We start from the raw sequence: 22,322 nt of genomic DNA on the forward strand, positions 1-22,322 counted from the left end.
TAATTGGTAAATATATTTTTATTTAAGTTATGAGCCATGAAGTTAAGCAACAGTTTACTCCTTTAGCGTTGGTTGCAACAGTAGCCAATGTTAAACTAACTATTTCTCCATCAGACTTAGGTGACATCAGATTGGATGGAGCTAACGCAACTTGCACATTAATTGGTTCAGTACCATTACCTTATACAACATTGCTGATTCTATTAAATGGCCCAACAAGCAACTTAAAGGACAGTTAGGGATGGGCCACAAATGCCTGTCTTGTCGGCAATGCATTCATCCCATAAAATCACATTTAAAATCTCTGTTGGTGAATGACCAAGAGCAAAATACTAGAACACTTCAAAAGCTTCACACCATACCTGCTCTGCAAGCTGTTTCTTGTAAGCTTCGATGCTCTTGAATGTATTAAAGCCCTGAGTAAAGAAGCTAGACTGTGCATCCATGAGTGACACCATCTGGAACCAATCAGATCAAAATTCAGGCAGCACAGGAAATCACAGTTGCAGTCACCCAAAAATGCCAAAACCATTTCAATAATTTAAAATAATTGATGCATATGTGACCCATTGGATGTGGGTATTGCCCATTTAGTGTGGGACTCTGTCGAAGATACATTGCATTCTTCATGTGGACATATATCTGACCTCCTTTGGGGTTCTATGATCGTTGTCAGTGTGCCATAGTTGGGATCCAAAGGGGAGAGGTCAGTTACCATTTATAGATTATTCTTTGGAAATAACACTTTGTTAGAGGATAGAATTGGCTGAGCTGTAATTTTAATGATGCATGTTACCAATACAGCTGTCTGCCTCAGGTACCAGAACATGTATGTGAAGTTACGCCATTGTATAATTCTGACATACCAGAAACAGGACAGTCTTTCAAAATAACATATCTCTAAGGACCCATCTCACCCAAAAGTTGACCAAAAGTGGGAGGAATTAAGGTCAAGACCATACTTACAAACTGTAACATCTCATTCTTCTTCTTTGCTTGAATAACATTTATCTGGAAGGAAGTAAGACAGAAAAATATGTCAAGACATTTTTTAAAAAATGAATTGATGGTTTTAACCCAGTTTAGATGCAGACCTCCATCTATTTGTCCCATTAAACACTCCCAGGGCCTGTACAGCAAGAGGGAGAAAGTGAGGACTGCAGATTCTGGAGATCAGAGTCCAGAGTGTGGTACTGGAAAAGCCCATCAGATCAGGCAGCATCCGAGGAGCAGGAGGATTAACGTTTCAAGCATAACCCCTTCATCAGGTACAGCAAGAGCTTAAGATAGTGAAAATTTCTCACTAAACTGTGCCCGTAAAATGCTCCAAGGGGAGGTATAGCATGGGACTAGTTATAGAGCAGAACTCCATTTGTCCCAATAAATGGTGGAGGCTAGTGCGATTGCAACAGTTAAAAGGCATCTGGATGGGTATATGAATAGGAAGGGTTTGGAGGGATATGGGCCAGGTGCTGGCAGGTGGGACTAGATTGGGTTGGGATATCTGATCGGCATGGACGGGTTGGACCGAAGGGTCTGGTTCCGTGCTGTACATCTCTATGACTCTAAATGCTCCCAGTTCCTCTGTGAAATTTCCATTTTTTTCATTAACTATTATGGTTACTTCCTTTCTGGATTTTTGAAAGTGTGACATATATGTATAACATTATCAAAATTTGGCAGTTGGATTTTCAAGATATAAATAGATGTAATTTCTAAAATAACTCCACAGAGGCTGGTATCCCGTCACCATGTTACCTTGTATTTTCACACGTATAGTGTTTCACACTGGTCTAACTTCCTCAATGAGCAGAACCTCTGACACACCTGTGTATATCTGTCAGCCAGAGCTCCCTGATCGGACCAGGTTAATAGCCCCAATCAGGGAACTTATATCCTATGAGGTCTACTTGACTGACCTCATCACAATCACTACGTTTTCAATTCTGCGAAAGTGTTTTTTTTTAATCAAAAACCCATTCAGAACAATGAGCCTGAGAAATAAGGACTGAATTTTTCCAAAAATCAATTAAGTGTAATTTCATGGAGTTCAATGAAGGGTTTCTCTCTGAGAGATCTCACAACCTTTCTCATCTAATTTTACACTGCTCATCTCATCAGGTGTGCAGCATGTCTGTATGGTATCAGTTCTGTACTACCTTCTACTCAGCAGTAGCAAAATGCTTGCTGGTTCCAGGACCTTCAGGTGTTCATGCCACAAGTGCCATATCTATATCCAAGCTACACATCATCTCTAATGCTGCCAGCTTGGTTTGAAGTAGTCATTCAGGTCAGTGTGGTGTCCACAGTCTGGAGGAATGCACAGCCAATGTCACATGACGTTTAATGACCTTCCTCACTCCGCAAAGGTAAGTGTCACCATCTTCACTTGGTGACCTGAAATACACTCTAACATTGCACTTACATCCTACAAAGCTCCATGGTCTAGCATTCCCAATTGTTGCTTGCACTATCTTCCCTCAATGACTGTCACCCACTCCCCATGCCCACCTCCCCTCCCCCCAACTAACTTTCCTGGCTTCTGCATTCCCTGCCCACTCACTTCCCTGACAACCTTCCTTGACTGATGACAGCTCAGCCCCCCTTCACTGTTCATTGCTGCCAAACATGACAAGCTGCCTGGCTATTTGTCTGTGCTGAAAGCAGAAGGCAAGGCAGAGGTCTGTGAACATCCAAGTAGGTCCAAGATAAGTGATCACTGAGAAAGCAACCCCAGGACCAAGGTGCACCCTGTTCAAATGCAGGAAATGGGTGTCCATTCCTGCGTCCAAAGTGACCTGGCAGCAGTGTTGCGATGTCAGGTGCCAGTGAGCTCTGAAGTGCTGAATTGCAGAGTAAGTGAGTTCGAGATGAGCCATTATGATACGGTGAAGTTGCTGCTTTGTCATTGCCAACCTCCCTTTGGGTAATAACTGCGTATCAATCATGCTGGCAATGATTACCCAGGTGGAGATGCAGAGATCATGCCAGCAAGCTGTAGCTGCCATTCAAAATTTTCCTGTTGGGAATTGTCACCATGCATATTATCTCCACAGCCTGGTAAAATAGCAAAGTGTGGAAAAAAGTGGTGAGATTTGATAATAAAGAAACATTAATTTATGCAAATAGTTCATTTGTCACTAACTAGCAAGATTCTCATCTGGGCATTAAAATCTTGGGTGGAAAATCAAACCCTTTTCTCTCACTGCCAAGAACCTGCATTTCTGTTTTCGCATTATTTTCTGATTGATTTGCCAGTTCCAAAGTTTTGAGAGCCTGGGAGGACTCCCTCCATAACTTCCAGCAAGGCATGTGATTCAGTCAAATGAGGAGCAGGACAACTGTGCTGTGCTGTGATGGAACGTTTATACTGCTGAGTTTATGACAGAGAATGCAGACCAGATGCCCTTAATTCCACTATGACTTCAGTTCCGAAGAATCAGAAGTTCAGTTCAGCAGGGAGACCAGCTTCCTCTTCAGGAAAATTAGTCATCCATCCAAAAAGGTTTTAGTTTATGAGACCCACAAGACATGAAAATTCCTTTGGAAGTTTTCAAGTTGATAGACCATCAGAATTTTAAAAAAAATTAATGCCAACGGAGTCAGAAAGAATTTGATTGAAATGTCTCAGCAGTCCAAGGAGAAGAACTGAGAAGAGTCAGTTCAGTAAGAAATTAAAGGGTTGAGATAGAATGCACTGGAATTTGGCATTCTGCAAAAATATTGTGTGGAGAAATAAAATGAAACTTTGTTTTGTTGTTTATGTTAAGGTCTTTCTAAACTGTCATTTACATAGTTTAATTTTCTTATTTTGTAATAAACGCATTCTTTTATTAAAGAACTTTTGTGTTTATGTTCAGTGACTAATCGCCATGATAATCAATTGCAGAAACTAAATACGTGATCAAGCCAGGTTGCACCTTTGAATCTGCCTTATCCAGGGTTAACATCACCTGGGATCAGAAGTTATTTTCTGATGTGGGGAAACCACTCAGTAGCTGATAGGCATCAGCTCTCCTCAATACTCAACATATTCCTGACTTGTCTGTTGGACAAGTCAGGAATGGAGTATTCTGATTAATGGATTAAAGTTAATTAAAAAATTATTAAAAGGAGACGATGTCAAAACTTTTCTTTTTGCTGTCATTACAAATAGGATGCAGAAAACACAAAGAATGGGACAACAATTTAATGTGGCATGAGAAGAGAATGCCATTGTTGGCGTAGGGATACTGTAGAATCAATTAACAGTGTTTACATTTTTAAGTGTGGCACTGGCAAAGCACAGCCAGTCAGGCAGGATTCGAGGAGCAGGAGGGTCAACGTTTTGGGCATAAACCCTGCATCAGGAAGAGCTTGTGCTCGAAAGGCCAACTCTCCTGCTCCTCAGCTGCTGCCTGACCCCAGCACCACACTTTTCGACCCTGACTCTCCAGCATCTGCAGTCCTCACTTAGCGAGCAATTATCCAATGAAGGGGTTGGGTTTGATTCCTCCACTGGGTAATGTGTACAGAAGGTTGTATATTTGGAACTGGGTTTCCCAGCGTGAAATCAGAAAACACGCCACACAAAGGGCAGTGGAAGTCTGGAACTGCCAATTTCAAAATAAGGCTACTGCATTTGGAGATCAATTGTAATCAGATTACAAAACAGCTTGCTGGATTTTTGTTAAGACAAGGCTGTTGATGTTTATGAAACCAATATATATTAATGAAATTAAGATACAGATCAGCACTGATCTTACGCAATGACGGTACATGCTGAGTGCCTCAATGGTGTCCTCCCAGAAGGCAGTATTGAAAAGGTTCCGCACCTGGAGTACGTAATCCAATGAAACGTGGCGGAACGACCTCCGAGCTGTTAGGAGGGCACTGGTAGCTTCATCCACCTCATGCTGTTTCTTGGGGGGTGCCTGGGCATTCCTATTCAGTGCATTCTCTAGGTCCTCACTACTCTTGTCAAAATGTTTTTTTGTTTCCTTGAATTTCCTCACATCCCTGCGACAGAGAAATAAAAATGAATTAAATTATTTGGGGACTAGAAGGTAAAAGTGAATTCATGATCAGGAAGAGCTCCTTTGGTAACTAATCCACAGGAGCACATTATTAAACCAGAGATACTAAATCCCACCGCTACCATAGTTATGGGTGATATACCTCATGCTACCTCACAGTGCTAGCGACCTGGGTTCGATTCCTGCCTTGGGCGTCTGTCTGTGTGGAGTTTGCACGTTCTCCCAGTGTCTGCGAGGGTTTCCTCCCACAATCCAAAGGTATGCAGGTTTGGTGAATTGGTCATGTGAAATTGCCCATAGTATTAGGTGCATTAGTCAAGGGTAGATTTAGGGGGGGTGGGTTACTCTGCAGAGGATCGGTGTGGACTTGTTGGGCCAAATGGCCTGTTCCCACACTGTAGGGAATCAAATCTAAATCAGTGCAAGTTATCTTTGAAGGATTGGTGAAATTATTCTTTTCAAGCCCGTTGCTTTGCCAAAACGCTGAATTAAAATAAGCTAAAAAAAATGGTGATTCCTCCAGATTACAGTACTTCAATTAGTTTACAGTGCTGAAACCATAAACAGTTCTACACTCTGGTAATCCTTTTAATTTGTATCATGAATTTGTGAGGATGTATTTTATGTGGGACTGAACCTCACAGGTGCCTGACATCTTGCAGGTCCCTTTATGATTCAGTCAAGAAGTCTGAAGAAGGACGACTGTCCAGATTCTGATATTAATAAAATGCCTGGGTGAATATTCAGAAACAGCAATGGGCATGACAGAGGCAGAGATGAGACAATTGAACAGAAAGAAACAGGTGGATGCATAGACAGATATTTACATGCTGATGTAAAGCTGTACGCACACCAGCCTGAATTTAATGTCAAATCCAATGGCTAGAAAGCTCAGGGTGATTATATTAATTTCTGGGAGATCCAACTGGATTACCTGTCAATCAGGAAGTTACATGTCTGTAACCAAGGCTCCCTTTGACGTGATTGATTGCAGTTCAAGAACTGCTAGCCAGAGGGAAAGTAGCTTGTTACTTCAAACAGAATCAATGAGTACAGTGAGCATGGGAGTAGACACAGAGCACCAAACACAAGACAGGGGTGAGTGATACAAGCACATTGCACACGTGCTGGTGAATGGGTTGTTGAGGGGCACAGGGAAAGAGGCAGTCAGTCAGGGGGTTTCTATAGATTATAAGCAGTATTGAGGGTTTTGAAGCACTGTTGTAATGTCCCTACCTGTGGGTCTGACGATGTTGATTCAAGTCCTGCCTGGCCTAGGGGAGTGAAATGTCTGAACCAATAGATGAAAAATACTTGCATGCAACAGGGGGATGAAGTCACTTTATTGGTTGTTATTTAAAAGTGGGAAGACCATCTGTATCATTTCCAATCCCTGACTTAAAGACACAAGCAGTTGGAAAGGTGACAGGCTTCCTACAGTTTCAGAACAAATTATAGATAATTTTTAATGGACCTGTTGAGATATGTTATTACACACTTCTGGACCAGTTGTGACTTGAACTCTAATCCAGAATTGGGAACACTACCACTGCACCACAAGAACCCTCACACTCAATTATTGATATTTCTAATCAACATGGATACCCCCTTAATTGATATCCAGCCCACTTGAGGATGAGATTAAGTTTTGCCGAATGAGTAGTTGGACTCTCATATCCACAAACATTAAAGTTACCAGATGGAACACAGCTCAGTGTACTCACTCCTTGATGAAGCTATACAAATGCTGTTTGACTGATTTCTGAATCACCTCGATGAGTGTCTGAAAAACACAAGAAACACTCATTTGAAGTTCTGGCAGAGCTCAGTGAAGGAAGCAGGATACCAGCAGATTCCTTGTGCATTTACCGTTGTTCTTGATACTTAAGGGAGAGTTTAATAATTTAAAAGATGTCTTCATTTACTTCATCAACTATGGAGTCGAAATGCAACTGTTACAACACGCGGTAAACCCTCCTGCTTAATTTAAACCAGCAACACAGAAAGGATTTATCCCGTGCAGTAGTCTGTGAAAATTCGAGAGGCCAAGAAGTGTTTAAAGTAAAAATTAACAACTGTATTTCTTAAAGTATAAAAGAGAATAATTAGCCAACAAATATTTACAACACCTTCCTCTAACCTATCTTTTACTTTTCCTTCTATAATACCAGTCCAATGAAACCACCCCCAACTAAGGTTTACAGAAAAATTCGAATTTCAAAACCAGCCAGCTGTTGAATCTTCTCTTTGCAGATTTGCTCTCCAGGTCAGTGTCGAAGTCTTTTTCTGTGCAAACGCTTTCTTTAGACAGGTACCTCTCAGAGAGTTCTGACTAGCAGCCTACATCTGTTGGTCAGGTGGCAGTTCTCCCCCAGCTGTTCAATTTTCCCCGGTCTTATACCTCCAAAGGATCAGATTGGGTCATTGGCTTTTAATATTGTCAATACAATAAATTCAAACTGAATTGGAATTTGTTTTTTTTTGGGGTATAATTTAAACTGATTGGCCTAATTCAAATTTGTTTTTGTCTCCAGGCAACCAGCTACCCTAGCTGCTGGACCACATGTTACATTGTATCTTATTCAGAAAACTTGGTGCTGTCAGGTAGGTCTGCCAGCTTTTAACTCTCTTAAAGGTACAGTACACCCACATCTTCATAACATAACATTCCATGCATATAACAACTCACATCCAAACCTCGAAAAGCTGTACATCAAGCCATGGAATGGCAATGCTGGGTTTGAAACCACTTCTTGTCAGCACTAATACACTGCCATTGTTATATTCCTGTCAATGCAAGCTCATCATGTTTTTCTTTCCTTCCTTTCATGTTTTCCTCCCACATTCCATCTTCCTCTGTCACATTCTTCTTTCTCACATATACTTTCACCCTTTTTCACATGCTAACTTCCTTTCTGTTTTTCTCATTACGATTTTTCTGCCTTTGGGGGTTGGTAATAAATTCATGAGAAGTCAGGTCTTCCACTCAGAATAATGCAGTTAGTAAACAAGAAGAGAATGAATTTGCTCTGGGAAACATTCAGTGCCGTTACTCACCGTGTGCTGATCAATCATATTACTTAGACTGTTTGAAAATTTCTCCAGACATCCCTGTATGAACAAAAAGTCAAAAGTCAAGAGAAGTGCTTAAAATGCAGAACAGAGAAAGGAGTTAGTAGCTCAATGTTGCAAAGTGGTAATGTGAAGGGATGCTGATTTTATCAGTGACATTTTGATAACAAATGTACAGAATTTTGACCTCTCTAGCTTCCTAACATGTTGGACTCATGTTGGCAGAAATCAGCAGGAATTATTTCTCACAAAATGCTCTCATTGTGAATTCCATTGTCAATTCATCCCTGAAGGGAGGGAATGCAAAATGAAAATCCTTCTCTCAGCCTCTCAATCCCTCTATCCTTTAAGATGCTCCTTGCTTCTTAAGCCAAGCCTTTGGTTCCCTGTTTTGTCACGATCAGACATTGGACAAGAGTCACTCAGTTATTTCGGTTCAGGAAAGGTTACCCCAAATTGTTACGTGCTGAGGTAAAGATCGATGAACTGATTCCACTTCTTTATTCATGCTCTCTCTCAGTTAGTTGCAACAAACTTAATTGGAAAGGGATCCCTCCCTTGTGGATGTCTTTCTCTAAAGTTTCTTGTCCTAATCCCTTGAACAGTGAATGACTGGCAAAATGCAGAGTGAGAGAATCCTTTGTGTTTAGTTTTCTTCTAGCTAGCTTGCTGGCTAGTCTGTTTCTAGTGCACAGAGTGAGAGAATTCATTTGTCTGCAATGCAGGAGTGACAAGAGTCATACAACATGGAAACTGACCCTTTGGTACAACTAATCCATGTCGACTGTGTTCCCAAATCAAACAAATATCACTTGCCTGTGTTTGACCCATATTCCTCCAAACCTTTCCTCTTCATGGACTCATCCAAATGCCTTTAAATGTTGTAACTGCACCTGTATACACCACTTCGTTTGACAGTTCATTCTGCATACAAACCCCAGAGTGTTAAAAAAAATGTCCTTCATTTTAAAAAGATCTTTCTGCTCTCATTAAAAAGATTCCCCCTAGTTTTGAGCTCCCCACCCTGGGGAAAAGATCCTTGCTATTCACCTCATCCATGTCCCTCAGGATTTTGTGTCCCTTCAACCTCTTGTGTACCAGTGGAAAATGTGCCAATCTAATTTTATAACCTAAGCCTTCCATTCCTGGCAACATCCTGGTCAATATTTTCTGAACTCTCTTTAATTTAATAATATCATTCCTATAGCAGAGTGAGCACAACTGTTTGCAGTTCTCCAGAAGAGGCCTCACCAATGTCCTGTACAACCCCAACATGATGTCCCAATTCCTACACTCAAAAGTCTGAGCAATGAAGGCAAGCGAGCTAAAGGCCTTCTTAACCCCTATCTACATATGACATACATTTCAAAGATTTATGTATCTGAACCCCTAGGTCTCTCTGTTTCACAACATTACCCAGGGCCTTAACATTAATTGTAAGAATCGTGCCCTCGTTTGTTTTACCAAAATGTGATCCCTTGCATTTTTCCAAATTAAACTCCATTTGCCACTCCTCAGTCCATTGACCCAATTGATCAAGATCTCTTTGTAAGCTTAGCTAACTTTCCTCACTGTCCACTATGACTTTCATAGCATCCTAGCACTCAAATCCAAGCCTTGATCCTCAAATCTTTTTGCACACTTTCTTCCACATCTTATCCGACCAGTATACACAGAACAGGGTTGCAGTTGGGTTTTAACCCTGTCTTTGTATATTCCTGGAAGGGAAAACACAAAATAAATATCTGAAAGAGATGGCTTCCTCCTGGGAAGGGTGTGTGTGGGGGTGGGGGTGGGGGGGAGGAAGTTGGAGAAGAACCCCTTTCTTATCTTTTCCTCTCTCTGTTTTTTGTCTCTCTCTGTTTGAGATATCAGTACAGGAGTGATATTCTATGGGTCAAGAGTGTGGTGCTGGTAAAGCACAGCCGGTCAGGCAGCATCCAAGGAGCAGGAGAATCGATGTTTCTGGCATAAGCCCTTCATCAGGAGGGCTTTCTTGATGAAGGGCTTATGCCCGAAACGTCGCTTCTCCTGCTTCTCGAATGCTGCCTGACCTCTGAACATAGAACATTACAGCGCAGTACAGGCCCTTCAGCCCTCAATGTTGCACTGCCCTGTGAAACCAATCTAAAGCCCATCTAACCTACACTATTCCATTCTCTGCTGTGCTTTTCCAGCACCACACTCTTGAGTCTCATTTCCAGCATCTGCAATCCACACTTTCTCCTGATATTCTACGGGTCCCACACAAGACTTTGCCAAACAGCACTGAATTTACATCTGCAGGCCTTTTCTCTTTGTAGCACTCTTCTTTAAGAAACACGCACATTCTTGGAATTAAAAGATTAAAATCATTCAATAACACTGCAGGGTTTTTCTCCATTGTTATAACGCTTCACCTGCAGGATGAATAAAATTAGTTTTACTGTCACTTCATTACAAGGAGTGAAAAATAATTAAATGAATAAAAGAATAAACACACGCATACACTCATTCCCTCAGCATCGATCAACATTATCTTTTCGGTTCTAACCTGCTCTCTTTAAGAACTGGACAAAGAGTCTTGTAATCACATTCAATTTCCCAGGAGTGGGTTATTTTTGTTTGATGTAGTTGAAGAAACAACATTCAACGACACAGTTGGAGTTCTCCACAAATGTTAATGGGCTATGGACAAGATTATAGTCTCTCTGTACCCACTTTGACTTAAAACCCAAACTGTCTTGACAGCCTGTATTAAACCAAGGATTTCCTCATCAACTGTGGAGTACGGTTTCTGATGCTCATTTAGTTTTTTTGGAGAAATATCTGCTGGATCTCTCTATTCTGGATTCATCATTTTGATACCCCGGTTTCACTTGCATCGATGGCAATTTCAAATACTCGGATAAAGTTTGGAGACAGAAGCACAAGCACATTTATTAAAATGGCCTAAAGATTTTCAAAACCAGGATACGTGAACATCAACTAGCCACAAAACGACATGACCCACTCTCACTAGTATCCATACATATGGATGAGGAAGGACACCACTTCGACTGGGACAATACATCCATCCTAGGACAAGCCAAACAGAGACACATGAGAATTCCTAGAAGCATGGCATTCTAACTGGAACTCCATCAACAAACACTTTGACTTGGATCCCATTTACCATCCCCTGAGAAGAAGAACAGGAAATGATACCATCGTAGGAATTGATGTCACCACAGGAAATGACATCACCAACCCGAGGAAACTCAAACATATAAATAGAAAGCGGGCTACACCACCAGTGCTTCATTCAGAGGCTCACTGAAGATATTACCTAGTATGGTGATAAAACGTCTGAAAATGAACTTTCCAGCTCAGTGAACAAACCTACATCCAGAACCTCAACCTGAGCTACAAATCTTCTCAAAACTCGCTCATTTTCAAAACCAGTTTGGAATTTCTAATTCTATCCTATCTTTGAATTTTTCTTTGGTAGGTCTGTCAGCTACTGTGCTGACATTTGGGACAAACATACACAAGAATCCACAGGGAATAATGAATTATGCAACTGCAGCTCAGGACAGGACTCATCGTGACCCACTTTGTCCCAAATGGGTCACTTGGGGTCTAGTGAAACAGCTCTTTCTGAGGTTAACCATTAGGACAGCTGACTGTATTTTCTATAAAAGGACTTCCAAGTGCTTTAAGTGTATTTCTCAAGTCTTGTACACCAGGCGATTGTCTAGATACACAACACAATTAGATAAGCCTCCCATTATGTGAATCATCAGCCTTTGAAAGGCAGTTGGTGCATTTCAGAGTCTTTTTTTGGACCATGGCATAACCCATCCAGGGTTACTAAAGTGGAGATATAATGTGCATGGGCAATCTGTGGAACCCATCAGTATACCTTGAGTAAATCTACCTTGTAGGCTGCTTTACCAACCATGCCTATGTACTCTTCCAGATGGGGTATCAGATCAGAATTGGATCTGGTCACTGCATTGACTTTAGTAATCAGTACAGAAACATATGGAGCTGTCTGGCTTGGGAGTGAGCACAAGTTTCCGAGCTGCATCTACTGCTGCTTAGCTCTGGAAGTTTGTGCATGTAGTTAATCTCCCAAACCTGGGCCTAAGCTTTTCTGGGTCTGGCCAATAGGGATGTTGTCCTTTGGGAGGGACATTTCCCACATCCACATGACATAAAGCCAGGATAGGACAGCCTGATGAGTTGCTTCATTAAGTCTGCTCTCTGTTCTGCATATAGGTGGATGAACAAGGAGTCCAAATTTGCTTGTACTTCTGTATTGATTAGCTAGGTAGTATGGGGTTCAATGTGGCCCTTCAATTCACTGTTGTTACCCTGTCCTTCAGTTGGTGACAATGGGACAGATGGCACCCTTCCTCCTTCTGAGCAGTGGCAGATTTAGCATGTTGATATGACACAGCTATTGCCTTTCTTTCTGACCTGGGGTCAAAGTCAGATAATTTACTTCCCAAAGCTTCTGGGCCATTCTGGATAAATCGCTGAACCAGGCCTTTAAGATTCACCCAATATTGGTGGGAACATTAGCACGAAGGTTCCTGGCTGAAATGTTCACGCCTTGGCATGTTTGTTTGTCTTTTGTTCCATGATGGTTTGGGAGATTTGAATGTTCTTTGGCCACTTCATAGGGTTACTTTCCAAACTCTGCTGTGTTGATTAACATGGAAACTTTCTTCTTCTGTTCAGAAAACCACTCCAGAGGTCTTTGCAGTTGGTGCTTTTAAATTGGTTCCAATGGAGTAAAACCAATGGATTAAGTTGGTGAAATCCTGATGGTGAATGAGTGAATATCCACGTCTTTATCCCACTCATGGGGTTACTCATTGCAGTTTTATGATCTGGTGCCCCTGACAGATGGCATATTGAAGACTTCCACTAGAGTATTTTGGAAATGCAAGCTCTGATCCAACAGGAATGTTGGTGGGCAGTTGAAAACTTTCCTCACCACTGGTTTGGCAGATGTGATTCTGAGGGGAACAGCTTCCAGGGAATGGGGTGGCCACATCCATGATGGTGGCACGGTGGCTCAGTGGTTAGCACTGCTGCCTCTCACCGCCAGGGACTCGCGTTCGATTCCAGCCTTGGGTGACTGTCTGTGTGGAGTTTGCATGTTCTCTGCGTGGGTTTCCTCTGGGTGCTCCAGTTTCTTCCCACAGTCCAACAACATGCAGTTTAGCTGAATTGGATATGCTGGATTGCATTAGTCAGGGATAAATATAGGTTAGGGGAATGGATTGAGGTGGGTTACTCTTCAGAGGGTTAGTGTGAACTTGTTGGGTTGAAAGACTTGTTCTCACACTGTAGGGATTCTATGGCAGTGAGGTACTGGTGGCCTCCTTGTTTTGGGCAAGGGTCCCACTTAGTCCACCAACACATTGTTGAATGTCTTCCTTTAATCTGACAGCAGGATCGTATGGGAAGCTCTTATTACAGGTTGGTATTTCCAAGCTCTGGAAAATGTTACAATATTATTATGGAGCTGTGGCCAATAAATTGCTGGCTGATTTGGGTTCACGGTTTATGTATACCAACATACCCAGCCATTGGGATTTCATGAACATGCTGCAATATTTCCTGCTGTACCTGGACGGTACCATTAAGTGGTAGATCTCTGATCATTCCTGATTTGCAGAAATTTGAGGGGCTTTCCAGTTCCTCCCACCGATTCATTTCAATATAATACCACTCAGGGAGGCTTCTGCCTCAGCTTCAGCCTGCACAGTCAGAACTAAAATGTTTAAATTGTGGATCAACTTGTTGGTTTAATTCCTTGGGATCTTCTAGACTCAGGATAAAGGTTTCAGATATCCAAACTGGAGAGTGTTCTGTTCACAGCTGTATGTCAGCCTCCACTGGCTAACGTTGTTTGACCCCTAGACCACATGCCTGCATAGTCAGAGAAATGCGTGTCTGATGCAAGCTCCCTGACCCCCACGGTTTTCTCACTGACGAATAGGAATGCTATCCCTTTTTATCCCACCAGGTCATTGCCAAGGATCGGTCAATCGCATCCGAAGGCAAACTGGGGATAACTCCAATGGTCACTGGCCTTGACATAAGCTCGCACTCCAGATGCACCTGCAAAGAGATTGGCATGTCTCCTTCTTCAATCCCTGTTCCTGGCATCTTTATACTTATTGCACTATCCGGTCAGAACTGCACTGAAGTTTGGCTAGACCCGATATTTCCCAATATCACACCAGGCAAGCTTACCTCACCCTAGAGAAACATGGCCATTCTCTCTTTGGATACAAAATCCTGATAACTCTCTGGAATTTGTCCTTCCTGTAATTCACACTCTCAGGAAGGCTGATACAGGGATTCACAGCTGTAGTCAGAGCCATAACCAGGTTTGTTATGCTCCCTGACTGACTCCCATTCCTTCCACAGGGTGGGTAAGTCTTAATAAATTCCTCTTTTTTTATCCTGTAGTCTTCAGTAGCCGCCCTAGACATTGACTCTGTTAAAACATACATCTTTCTAGGTTGTCTATGAAGAGTAGATATTGTAATGTTGATAGTTAGAATAATCTATTTCTGGATTCTCAGCCTCTGTAGGTTATTTGAAGTCTGTTTTGACCTGTTTCCTTTGGCAGTGGTCACCTGGGAGCATTGAGAGAAAAGGAATCTTTTTTGTCCTGTTTCCTTTTGACCAACTTGCTAGCCAGTTGGCTTCAAGTAGTCAGTGAGTAAGATTATTTTTACCTGCAATGCAGGGGTGATTAATTAAGTGGTTCTTCAGTGGTGACCATCATAGCGTATTAGTGCCTAAATAGGATAGAACACGTGCGCCCTCAGTTCACAAGAACGCCTCCCTTCACCGGCACATGCTCACTCCTTAATAAAGGCAGATCAAGGTTACAGTCAGTCAGTTTTTAATCCTGATTTTGTATGTCCCTAGAAGGGCAAAATACAAAATAAAGAATGGCAAAAGGTGCCTTTCTGCTAAGGTGGCAGAGATAGTCAAACCCCTGGTTAACACTTCTTGTTACATCTCTCTCTCTGTTTCGAGTTTCCCCGACACTCCACAGGTGTGACATTCGGTGTGTCCTACACAATACTTTACCTGATAGCACTGAATTTACATTATTTTTATCGGTAGCTGTACTCTTTTAAAAACACATTTTGGCATTAAAAATGTGAAAAATATTATAGAAATCCGGGTTTTAATCCATTGCTATCTCCTTCTTTTGCTTTGCATCTATTTTTGTATGAAGATCCTCAGGATGCGTTTTCGGGTTTAAAGTTTCTATATTAATGTAAATTGTGTACTGATTTTAAAACAAAGTGTGAAGGGAGTGTTGCTGAACAAAAGAGACCTTGGAGTGCAGGTTGATAGCTCCTTGAAAGTGGAGTCACAGGTAGATAGGATAGTGAAGAAGGCGTTTGGTATGCTTTCCTTTATCGGTCAGAGCATTGAGTACAGGAGTTGGGAGGTCATGTTGCGCTGTACAGGACATTGGTTAGGCCACATTTGGAATATTCCATGCAATTTTGGCCTCCTTCCTATCTGAAGGATGTTGTGAAACTTGAAAGTGTTAAGAAAAGATTTACAAGGATGTTGCCAGGGTTGGAAGATTTGAGCTATAGGGAGAGGCTGAACAGGCTGGGGCTGTTTTCCCTGGAGCATCAGAGGCTGAGGGTTGACTTTATAGAGGTTTATAAAATCATAAGGGACATAGATAAGATAAATAGACAAGGTCTTTTCCCTGGGTTGAGGGAGTCCAGACTAGAGGGCCCAGGTTTAGGGTGAGAAGGGAAAGATATAAAAGAGACCTAAGGGGCAACTTTTTTATGCAGAGGTGGTATGTGTATGGGATGAGCTGCCAGAGGAAATGGTGGAGGCTGGTACAATTGCAACATTTAAAAGGCATCTATAAGAAGTGTTTGGAGGGATATGGGCCGGGTGCTGGCAGGTGGGACTAGATTGGGTTGGGATATCTGGTCGGCATGGACGGGTTGGACCGAAGGGTTTGTTTCCGTGCTGTACATCCCTATGACTCTGTGACTCTTAAGTTTATAAAGGATTCAGGTTACAGATTTAGAAGGTTAGGGAGTTTTTTTTCTTTTGCAATGATTAACAGTACAAAATATTATGCTCTTCAGAGAGTAATCTGGCATGGGCATGAATATAATTGGAGGAAATCTATTGCAGAATGTGTTAGGATCTGAATGGGCTAGTTCTGTGGGGTGCATTATACAATGGGATGATGTTATATAGACTTGGATGGGGATCAGCTCTGGATCTCAAAAGAGACAGACCTACAATTGGGGCTCGTTGTGTGTAACAATGTCTATGATACCAAAGTGAAGATGATAGCAATCCATCTACTATATCTTTCATACCCAGTTACTGAGCATCCATCATTCGATTTCATAATTGGATAAAATGGAATCGGTGGACTGAATGGCTTCTCACTCTGGATTTTCAAAATATTCCAATGATTTGCAAGACCACATCCTACATCTCACATTTTTTTGGGTGGGGGTTCACATTGGTGATTAGATCCCCACCTTTGCATTATCCCAAAGTATATCCAATGCAGAAGGTTCACAGTTTGCTCTCACCCTATAAATATGGAACTCGCTTCTATTACACTTTATACCTTGGATCCCAGTGGCCCAATTAAGGGCACTGGCTATTGGAAATATGGACCCAACCAGTTGTGTAGGGATTCTGCAGACATGCAGATTGACATGCATGCAACACACTCGTGCCTGTATGCAGGCATACACACTCTCACATCTTTTCAGAATGAGTGAAACCACCCAGTCCCTACTCAAAGGATTTTAAAATTGATGCACACAGAGATCTACTTACGCTCATCATCTCATCGTTTTTGCAATGTCCAGACAGTTCTCGGATTCCGTTCACAAATTGCCTGGCATTAGTGCTGTATATTCGACCAGCTTCAAGCGTGGCATTGCATATCTTCACCAGCTGCAACAAGAGGGCCACAAACTAACTACATCACATGGGAATGTTATATAGGAGCAGACCGGATCAATTTGTTTCCGTTTGGGAATGTCCAAACGATTGCTGGTGATAAGATAGCCTTTCACCAATTGCTTCAAGGGTCTGAATAGTAACAGGGAAGGGAGGCAGTGTGCATGTGGGCCTCCCTTCCCTAAGCCAGCGGAGGCATTTCTGGGCATGAGCATCAGTGATTCTTCTATTGGAAATTATTTCTTAAATCATCAGGTCTGTGCTAATAGCTGTAATGAAAACCAGTTGAAGATCATTAATCAGCAGCACATTGTTCAAAATAGGTGGTCCTCTGGAATGTTGGGAAGTGGAATGTCTCCTCGTACGAGCAGATGTGATGGAAACCGAGGAATTGGGAAAACAGATGGAGGTCTTGCAGGGTACTGTGTCGATGGAGGTCTGTTCCAGGTTGTTATGGGAGTCTGTGGGTTTAGAGTGGACATCCATCCGTATTAGCTTGCCAGAGACAGTAACGAAGAGATCATGAAAGGGGAGGGAAACGTGTGAGATTACTTTGAACAATGTGCATCCCCCTACCCCTGAAATCTAGACAGCCCTCCACCGCATCTTCTCCATTCCCCGTTCCACTGCTCTAAACACCTCCTCCTCCAAACATAATAAAGACAGGGACCCTCTTGTCCTCACCTCCCACCCCACCAGGCTCTGCATGCAACGGATCATGCTTAAACATTTCCACCAATTCCAGCTAGATCCCATCACCAAGAACATCTTCCCCTTGCTGCCTTCTGCAAAGACTGCTCCCATTGACAGTCCTTGGTTCGCACCACTCTCCTTACCAACATCACCCCCCCACCCCCAAAACCCCAGGTACCTTCCCCTGCAACCAGAAAAGATGTAAAACCTGCTAGTAGACCATCACCCCCCTCACCTTATCCAGGGCCCCAGACAGTCCTTCCAGGTGAGACAGAGGTTCACCTGCCTCTCCTCCAACCTGATTTACTGCATCCGATGCTCCTAATGTGGTCTTCTCTATATTGCTGAGACCAAACATCAGTTAAGGGCATGTTTCACCTAGTATCTCAGCCAAGCTCCTGTCACCAGCCATTTCAATTCCCCTTCCCACTCTCTCTCCAACATGACCATCCTTGGCTTCCTCCAGTGCCACAGCAAATCAGACCGCAAATTGGAGGAACAACACCTCATCTTCCGCCTGGGCAGCCTACAGCCTGGAGTTCTCCAATTTCAAATAACCTCCTTTCCCATCACCCAACTCCCTTCCCAGCCCCTCCCCTCCCTTCAATTCCACTCACTCACCTTTCCTTCTAGCCACCAACCAGGTCGAACCCCCCCCTCCCTGTGTTCACCTATCATTACCTCACCACTCTGCCCCTCTCCCCACCCAAAACCCTCCCCCTCTCCCCCTCTTTATCGGCAGCTCCGTGCATCCCCACCACCCCCAGTCCTGAAGAAGGGTTACACTTGAAACATTAACTTCTCCACTTCCTGATGCTGCCTGGCTTGCTGTGTTCTTCCAGCCTCCTGCTTGTCTGCTTTGGATTCCAGGATTTGGAGGTGCTGGTGTTGGACTGGGATGCACAAAGTTAAAAATCACACAACACCGGGTTATAGTCCAACAGGTTTATTTGGAAGCACTAGCTTTGCTCCTTCATCAGGTGGTTGTGGAGTATAAGATCGTAAGACACAGAATTTATAGCAAGAGTTTACAGTGTGATGTAACTGAAATTGTACATTGAAAAAGACCTGGATTATTTGTTAAGTCTCTCATCTTTTAGAATGACCATGTTGGTTTCAGTTCTTTCATGTGTAAATTGCAAAACATTTTTAAAAGTTACATTCTCAAATAAACTTTAATGATAAGTGTCATGTCAGCCCAGATAATGCATTGAAGGTGTGAAGTGCCCTGTGTAAGACTGTGCCACAATGGTCAGACTGATCTAATCTAAAAATGGGATTTACAGAATTTTACAAGGATTCATGCAGTTTTTGAGCAAAGTAATATGTAATTCTGCAAGTACAACTTCACCCCACAAACACTGTATGTGTGCCTATGTGTGTGTGTGTGTGCAGTGAGGGTATGTGTGTCTGTGAAAGAGTGTGTGTATGTGTGAGTGTGAGTGTAAAAATCTGTGAGAAGGTGTGTGTGTGAGCATATGAGAGAGCGCTTGTAAGCTAGTGCCTCCAAATAAACCTGGTGTTGTGTGATTTTTAACTTTGGATTCCAGCGTCTGTGGGGGTTTTGTTTTGTCTCTAACCTGGTTTGAAGATTAAGACTGACGGGCAACTGTTTAGCTGCCTCTCCATGCTAAGGATGGTCTAACCAATCAGCATTCTCTTTTCATGTTGTATAAAATGGTGTGTCTCATTAAGTCTGCTTTTTGAATCCTGGTCCTGATGATTTCAAGATAAAAAGCTTTAATTTCTCATCACCGTTTTGCAATGATTAGCTAAATATATTGTAAAAATAAAACCTATGGGCTACGAAACCAGTTTTCATTCTGGAATTTGTCCAGTATTGGTATCAGTTGGGATCAAAATACTTCTGAAAAAGGGCTGTAGGGGTATATAATATTACCTACTATAAAACCACCATTGTCTTGGAATAGATCATCGTGAGTGGTACTGAAATGGGATTGGAACCAGGAATCCTCCTCATTGGTGTATTCCTTCCTACCAGGTAGAATGTTTATTAATTCATCAGTACTAAAAGACGGGTTCTGGTTCTCAGTTTGGATCAAAATGGAGGAAGGTTGGATTCATACGCAAATGGAAAACCACTCCAATCTCACCTTCACCTCTCACTAATCATTGCTAATGGCACTCACCTTCTCAAGTTTGACTTCAAGCTCTGTCACCTCAGTCTCTACTCCTTCAATTGAAGCTCTGGAAGAGAGATTGAATTGGTTAAATACTGAACAAAGTGTTGCTTCTGAATATAAACCGCGAGAGGAGCAAACGTCGGCCAATCAGCCCCTCATGCCGTTTCCACCATTCAATGAAATCATTGCTGATCGGATAATCCTCAATTCCTGTGGCACACCACTGGTTTCAGGTTGTCATCCTGAAAATGTCCCCCTTATCCCAACTCTCTGTCTTCTAATAGTAATACAATCCATGCTAATGTATTACCGCCAGCACCATGAACCATCTTATGAAGTAGCCTAATGTGTGGCACCTTATCAAATGTCTTTTGAACAGCCAAATATATTCCATCCACTATTTCGTCTTTGTCACTCCTGCTTGTTACCTCCTCAAAGAATTCTAGTTCATTTGTGAGGCACGTTTTCCCCTGCACAAAGACATGCTGACTCTGCTTGATCATAGAATGTATTTCTAAATACTCTGCTATTACATCCTTTCTAACAGACTCGAAAATCTACCCAATAACAGACATTAAACTACTTGGCTTATTGTTACCTGTTTTTGTCTCCTTCACCTTTTCAATAAAGGTGTTACATTGGCAAGTTTACAATCCTCTGAGACTTACCCAGAATCTAAGGCATCCTGGAAATTTCCTACCAGTGCATCCAGTGTCTCTAGTGTGATCAAGCTGCTCCTTTAACAAGGTCATGTTATCCTTGGCTTTTTTTTTCAGAGAGGTCGAAGAAGTCTGGGGTGGAAGGGTTTTAGGGCCAACTTGATTATCGCTAACAGATACTGCCTCAGTCAGAAGGCTTTCAAGTTTTAATAAAAGAACACTTGTACAATGAAAGGGGAGTGGCCAGTTCTCCCAGCTCAGCTTTTCCCTGGTTTGGCTTGGTTGTTAGCTGTAATCTGGAAAAAGCTGCTGGACCCAAAGAAGCAGGACCAGGCTTGTACTCTCTCTCCTTGACGTCTTTCCTGTAAGACCCTGTGCTTGAACTTACCTTTGGTGCCAAGGGGTCTTTATGGGATTGTTGCAAGTATTTGGAACAGCATCATGAAGTTGGAATGATCTGTTGGGTTTTCGGAGAGATTGTTATTCGGTATTCTGTTTTCTATTATTTGTATTTCATTCAGGAATAACTTCTGTTTTGTTTAAAACTGATTCTCTTCTGGAATATCCACTTTAAACCTGCTTAAAACAACTAGCAAAGTTAGGGCCTGGGCCACTTTCTTGAAACGTTTTGAGGGGTCTGGCCTGGTCCATAACACAAGCTACTTCTTTGAATATCCTAGATTGCATCCCATCAGGGTCTTATCAGTTATAGCCCCATTAGTTTCTTTAGCATGTTTTCTCCAATTATTGTGTTTATATCCTCTCTATTTGCCCCTTGAATATTTAATGATTTTGGGATGCTGTAATGTCCTCTATTGTAAAGACCCACGCAAAGTATTTCCTCAATCCCTCTGCCATTTCCTGGTTCCTCATTATTACGCGCAGCACGGTGTCTCAGTGGTTACACTGCTGCCTCACAGCACCAGGGACCTGGTTCAATCCCAGCCTTAGGCGACTGTCTGTGTGGAGTTTGCACATTCTCCCCGTGTCTGCGTGGGTTTCCTCCGGGTGCTCCGGTTTCCTCCCACAGTCCAAACATGCTCAGGTTAGGTGAATTGGCCGTGCTAAATTGCACATAGTGTTCAGGGATGTGTAGGCAAGGTGCATTAGTCAGGGGTAAACATAGGGTAATGAGTTTGACGGGAGACTCTTCAGAGGGTTGTGTGGACTTGTTGGGCCAAAGGGCCTGTTTCCACACTGTAGGGATTTTAAGATTTCCCAAATCTTATTTTTTAAGGAGCCTATGTTCACTTGGCTTCTATTCCAATTTATTAATTTAACGAAGCTCTTGCTATCTGTCATAATATTACTTGCAAGCGTACCCTTAAAGTTTACGTTCTCCTCTTTATTATTTTTTGGTTGTCTTCAGTTTATTTTTAAGGACTTAGCTTATTTTTTGGTTTAGCACTAATCGTAACAACATTGTATAATTTTTCTGTCACTTTAATGCTTTCGTTAAACTTCCTTGGTAAAACCCCTTCCTTTTCAGTGGCATTGTAGCACCAGGTCTGAAAATCTTTCTCCTTCACTGGAATACGCCTTTACTGGGAGCTTTGCCAGGAAGACCATTGCCAACAGATTTGCGGCCTCCGCGGGGTCCATGGCTATCGGGAACAACACAGTTTCTGCCGTCGCCGCAGCCACTTCTGCCCCTAGTGACATCACTCACCTGCACAACGACCACGCCGCACGTGTCTCCGCCCCCACGCCGATCTCCGTCCGCACGCCTAACCCCACCCCCACGCCGATCTCCGTCCGCATGCCTAACCCCA

The 22,322-nt window shown here is 42.5% G+C and overlaps 1 protein-coding gene across 1 annotated transcript in view; it reads right to left on the reverse strand.

Moving 5' to 3' along the window:
• Positions 1 to 22,322, reverse strand: part of acap1 (ArfGAP with coiled-coil, ankyrin repeat and PH domains 1) — a 126,877-nt gene that overhangs the window by 51,840 nt on the left and 52,715 nt on the right. Inside the window, exons 2-8 of the mRNA XM_043683385.1 lie at positions 19,898 to 19,955; positions 16,929 to 17,048; positions 8,073 to 8,126; positions 6,740 to 6,798; positions 4,815 to 4,998; positions 967 to 1,011; positions 363 to 458 (exon numbers count right to left, since the gene is read on the reverse strand). Coding sequence (XP_043539320.1) covers positions 363 to 458; positions 967 to 1,011; positions 4,815 to 4,998; positions 6,740 to 6,798; positions 8,073 to 8,126; positions 16,929 to 17,048; positions 19,898 to 19,955 — 616 coding nt within the window. The remainder of the gene's footprint in view (positions 1 to 362; positions 459 to 966; positions 1,012 to 4,814; positions 4,999 to 6,739; positions 6,799 to 8,072; positions 8,127 to 16,928; positions 17,049 to 19,897; positions 19,956 to 22,322) is intronic.

Source organism: Chiloscyllium plagiosum, chromosome 48 (genome assembly GCF_004010195.1).
Source record: "Chiloscyllium plagiosum isolate BGI_BamShark_2017 chromosome 48, ASM401019v2, whole genome shotgun sequence".
Classification (NCBI taxonomy): domain Eukaryota; kingdom Metazoa; phylum Chordata; class Chondrichthyes; order Orectolobiformes; family Hemiscylliidae; genus Chiloscyllium; species Chiloscyllium plagiosum.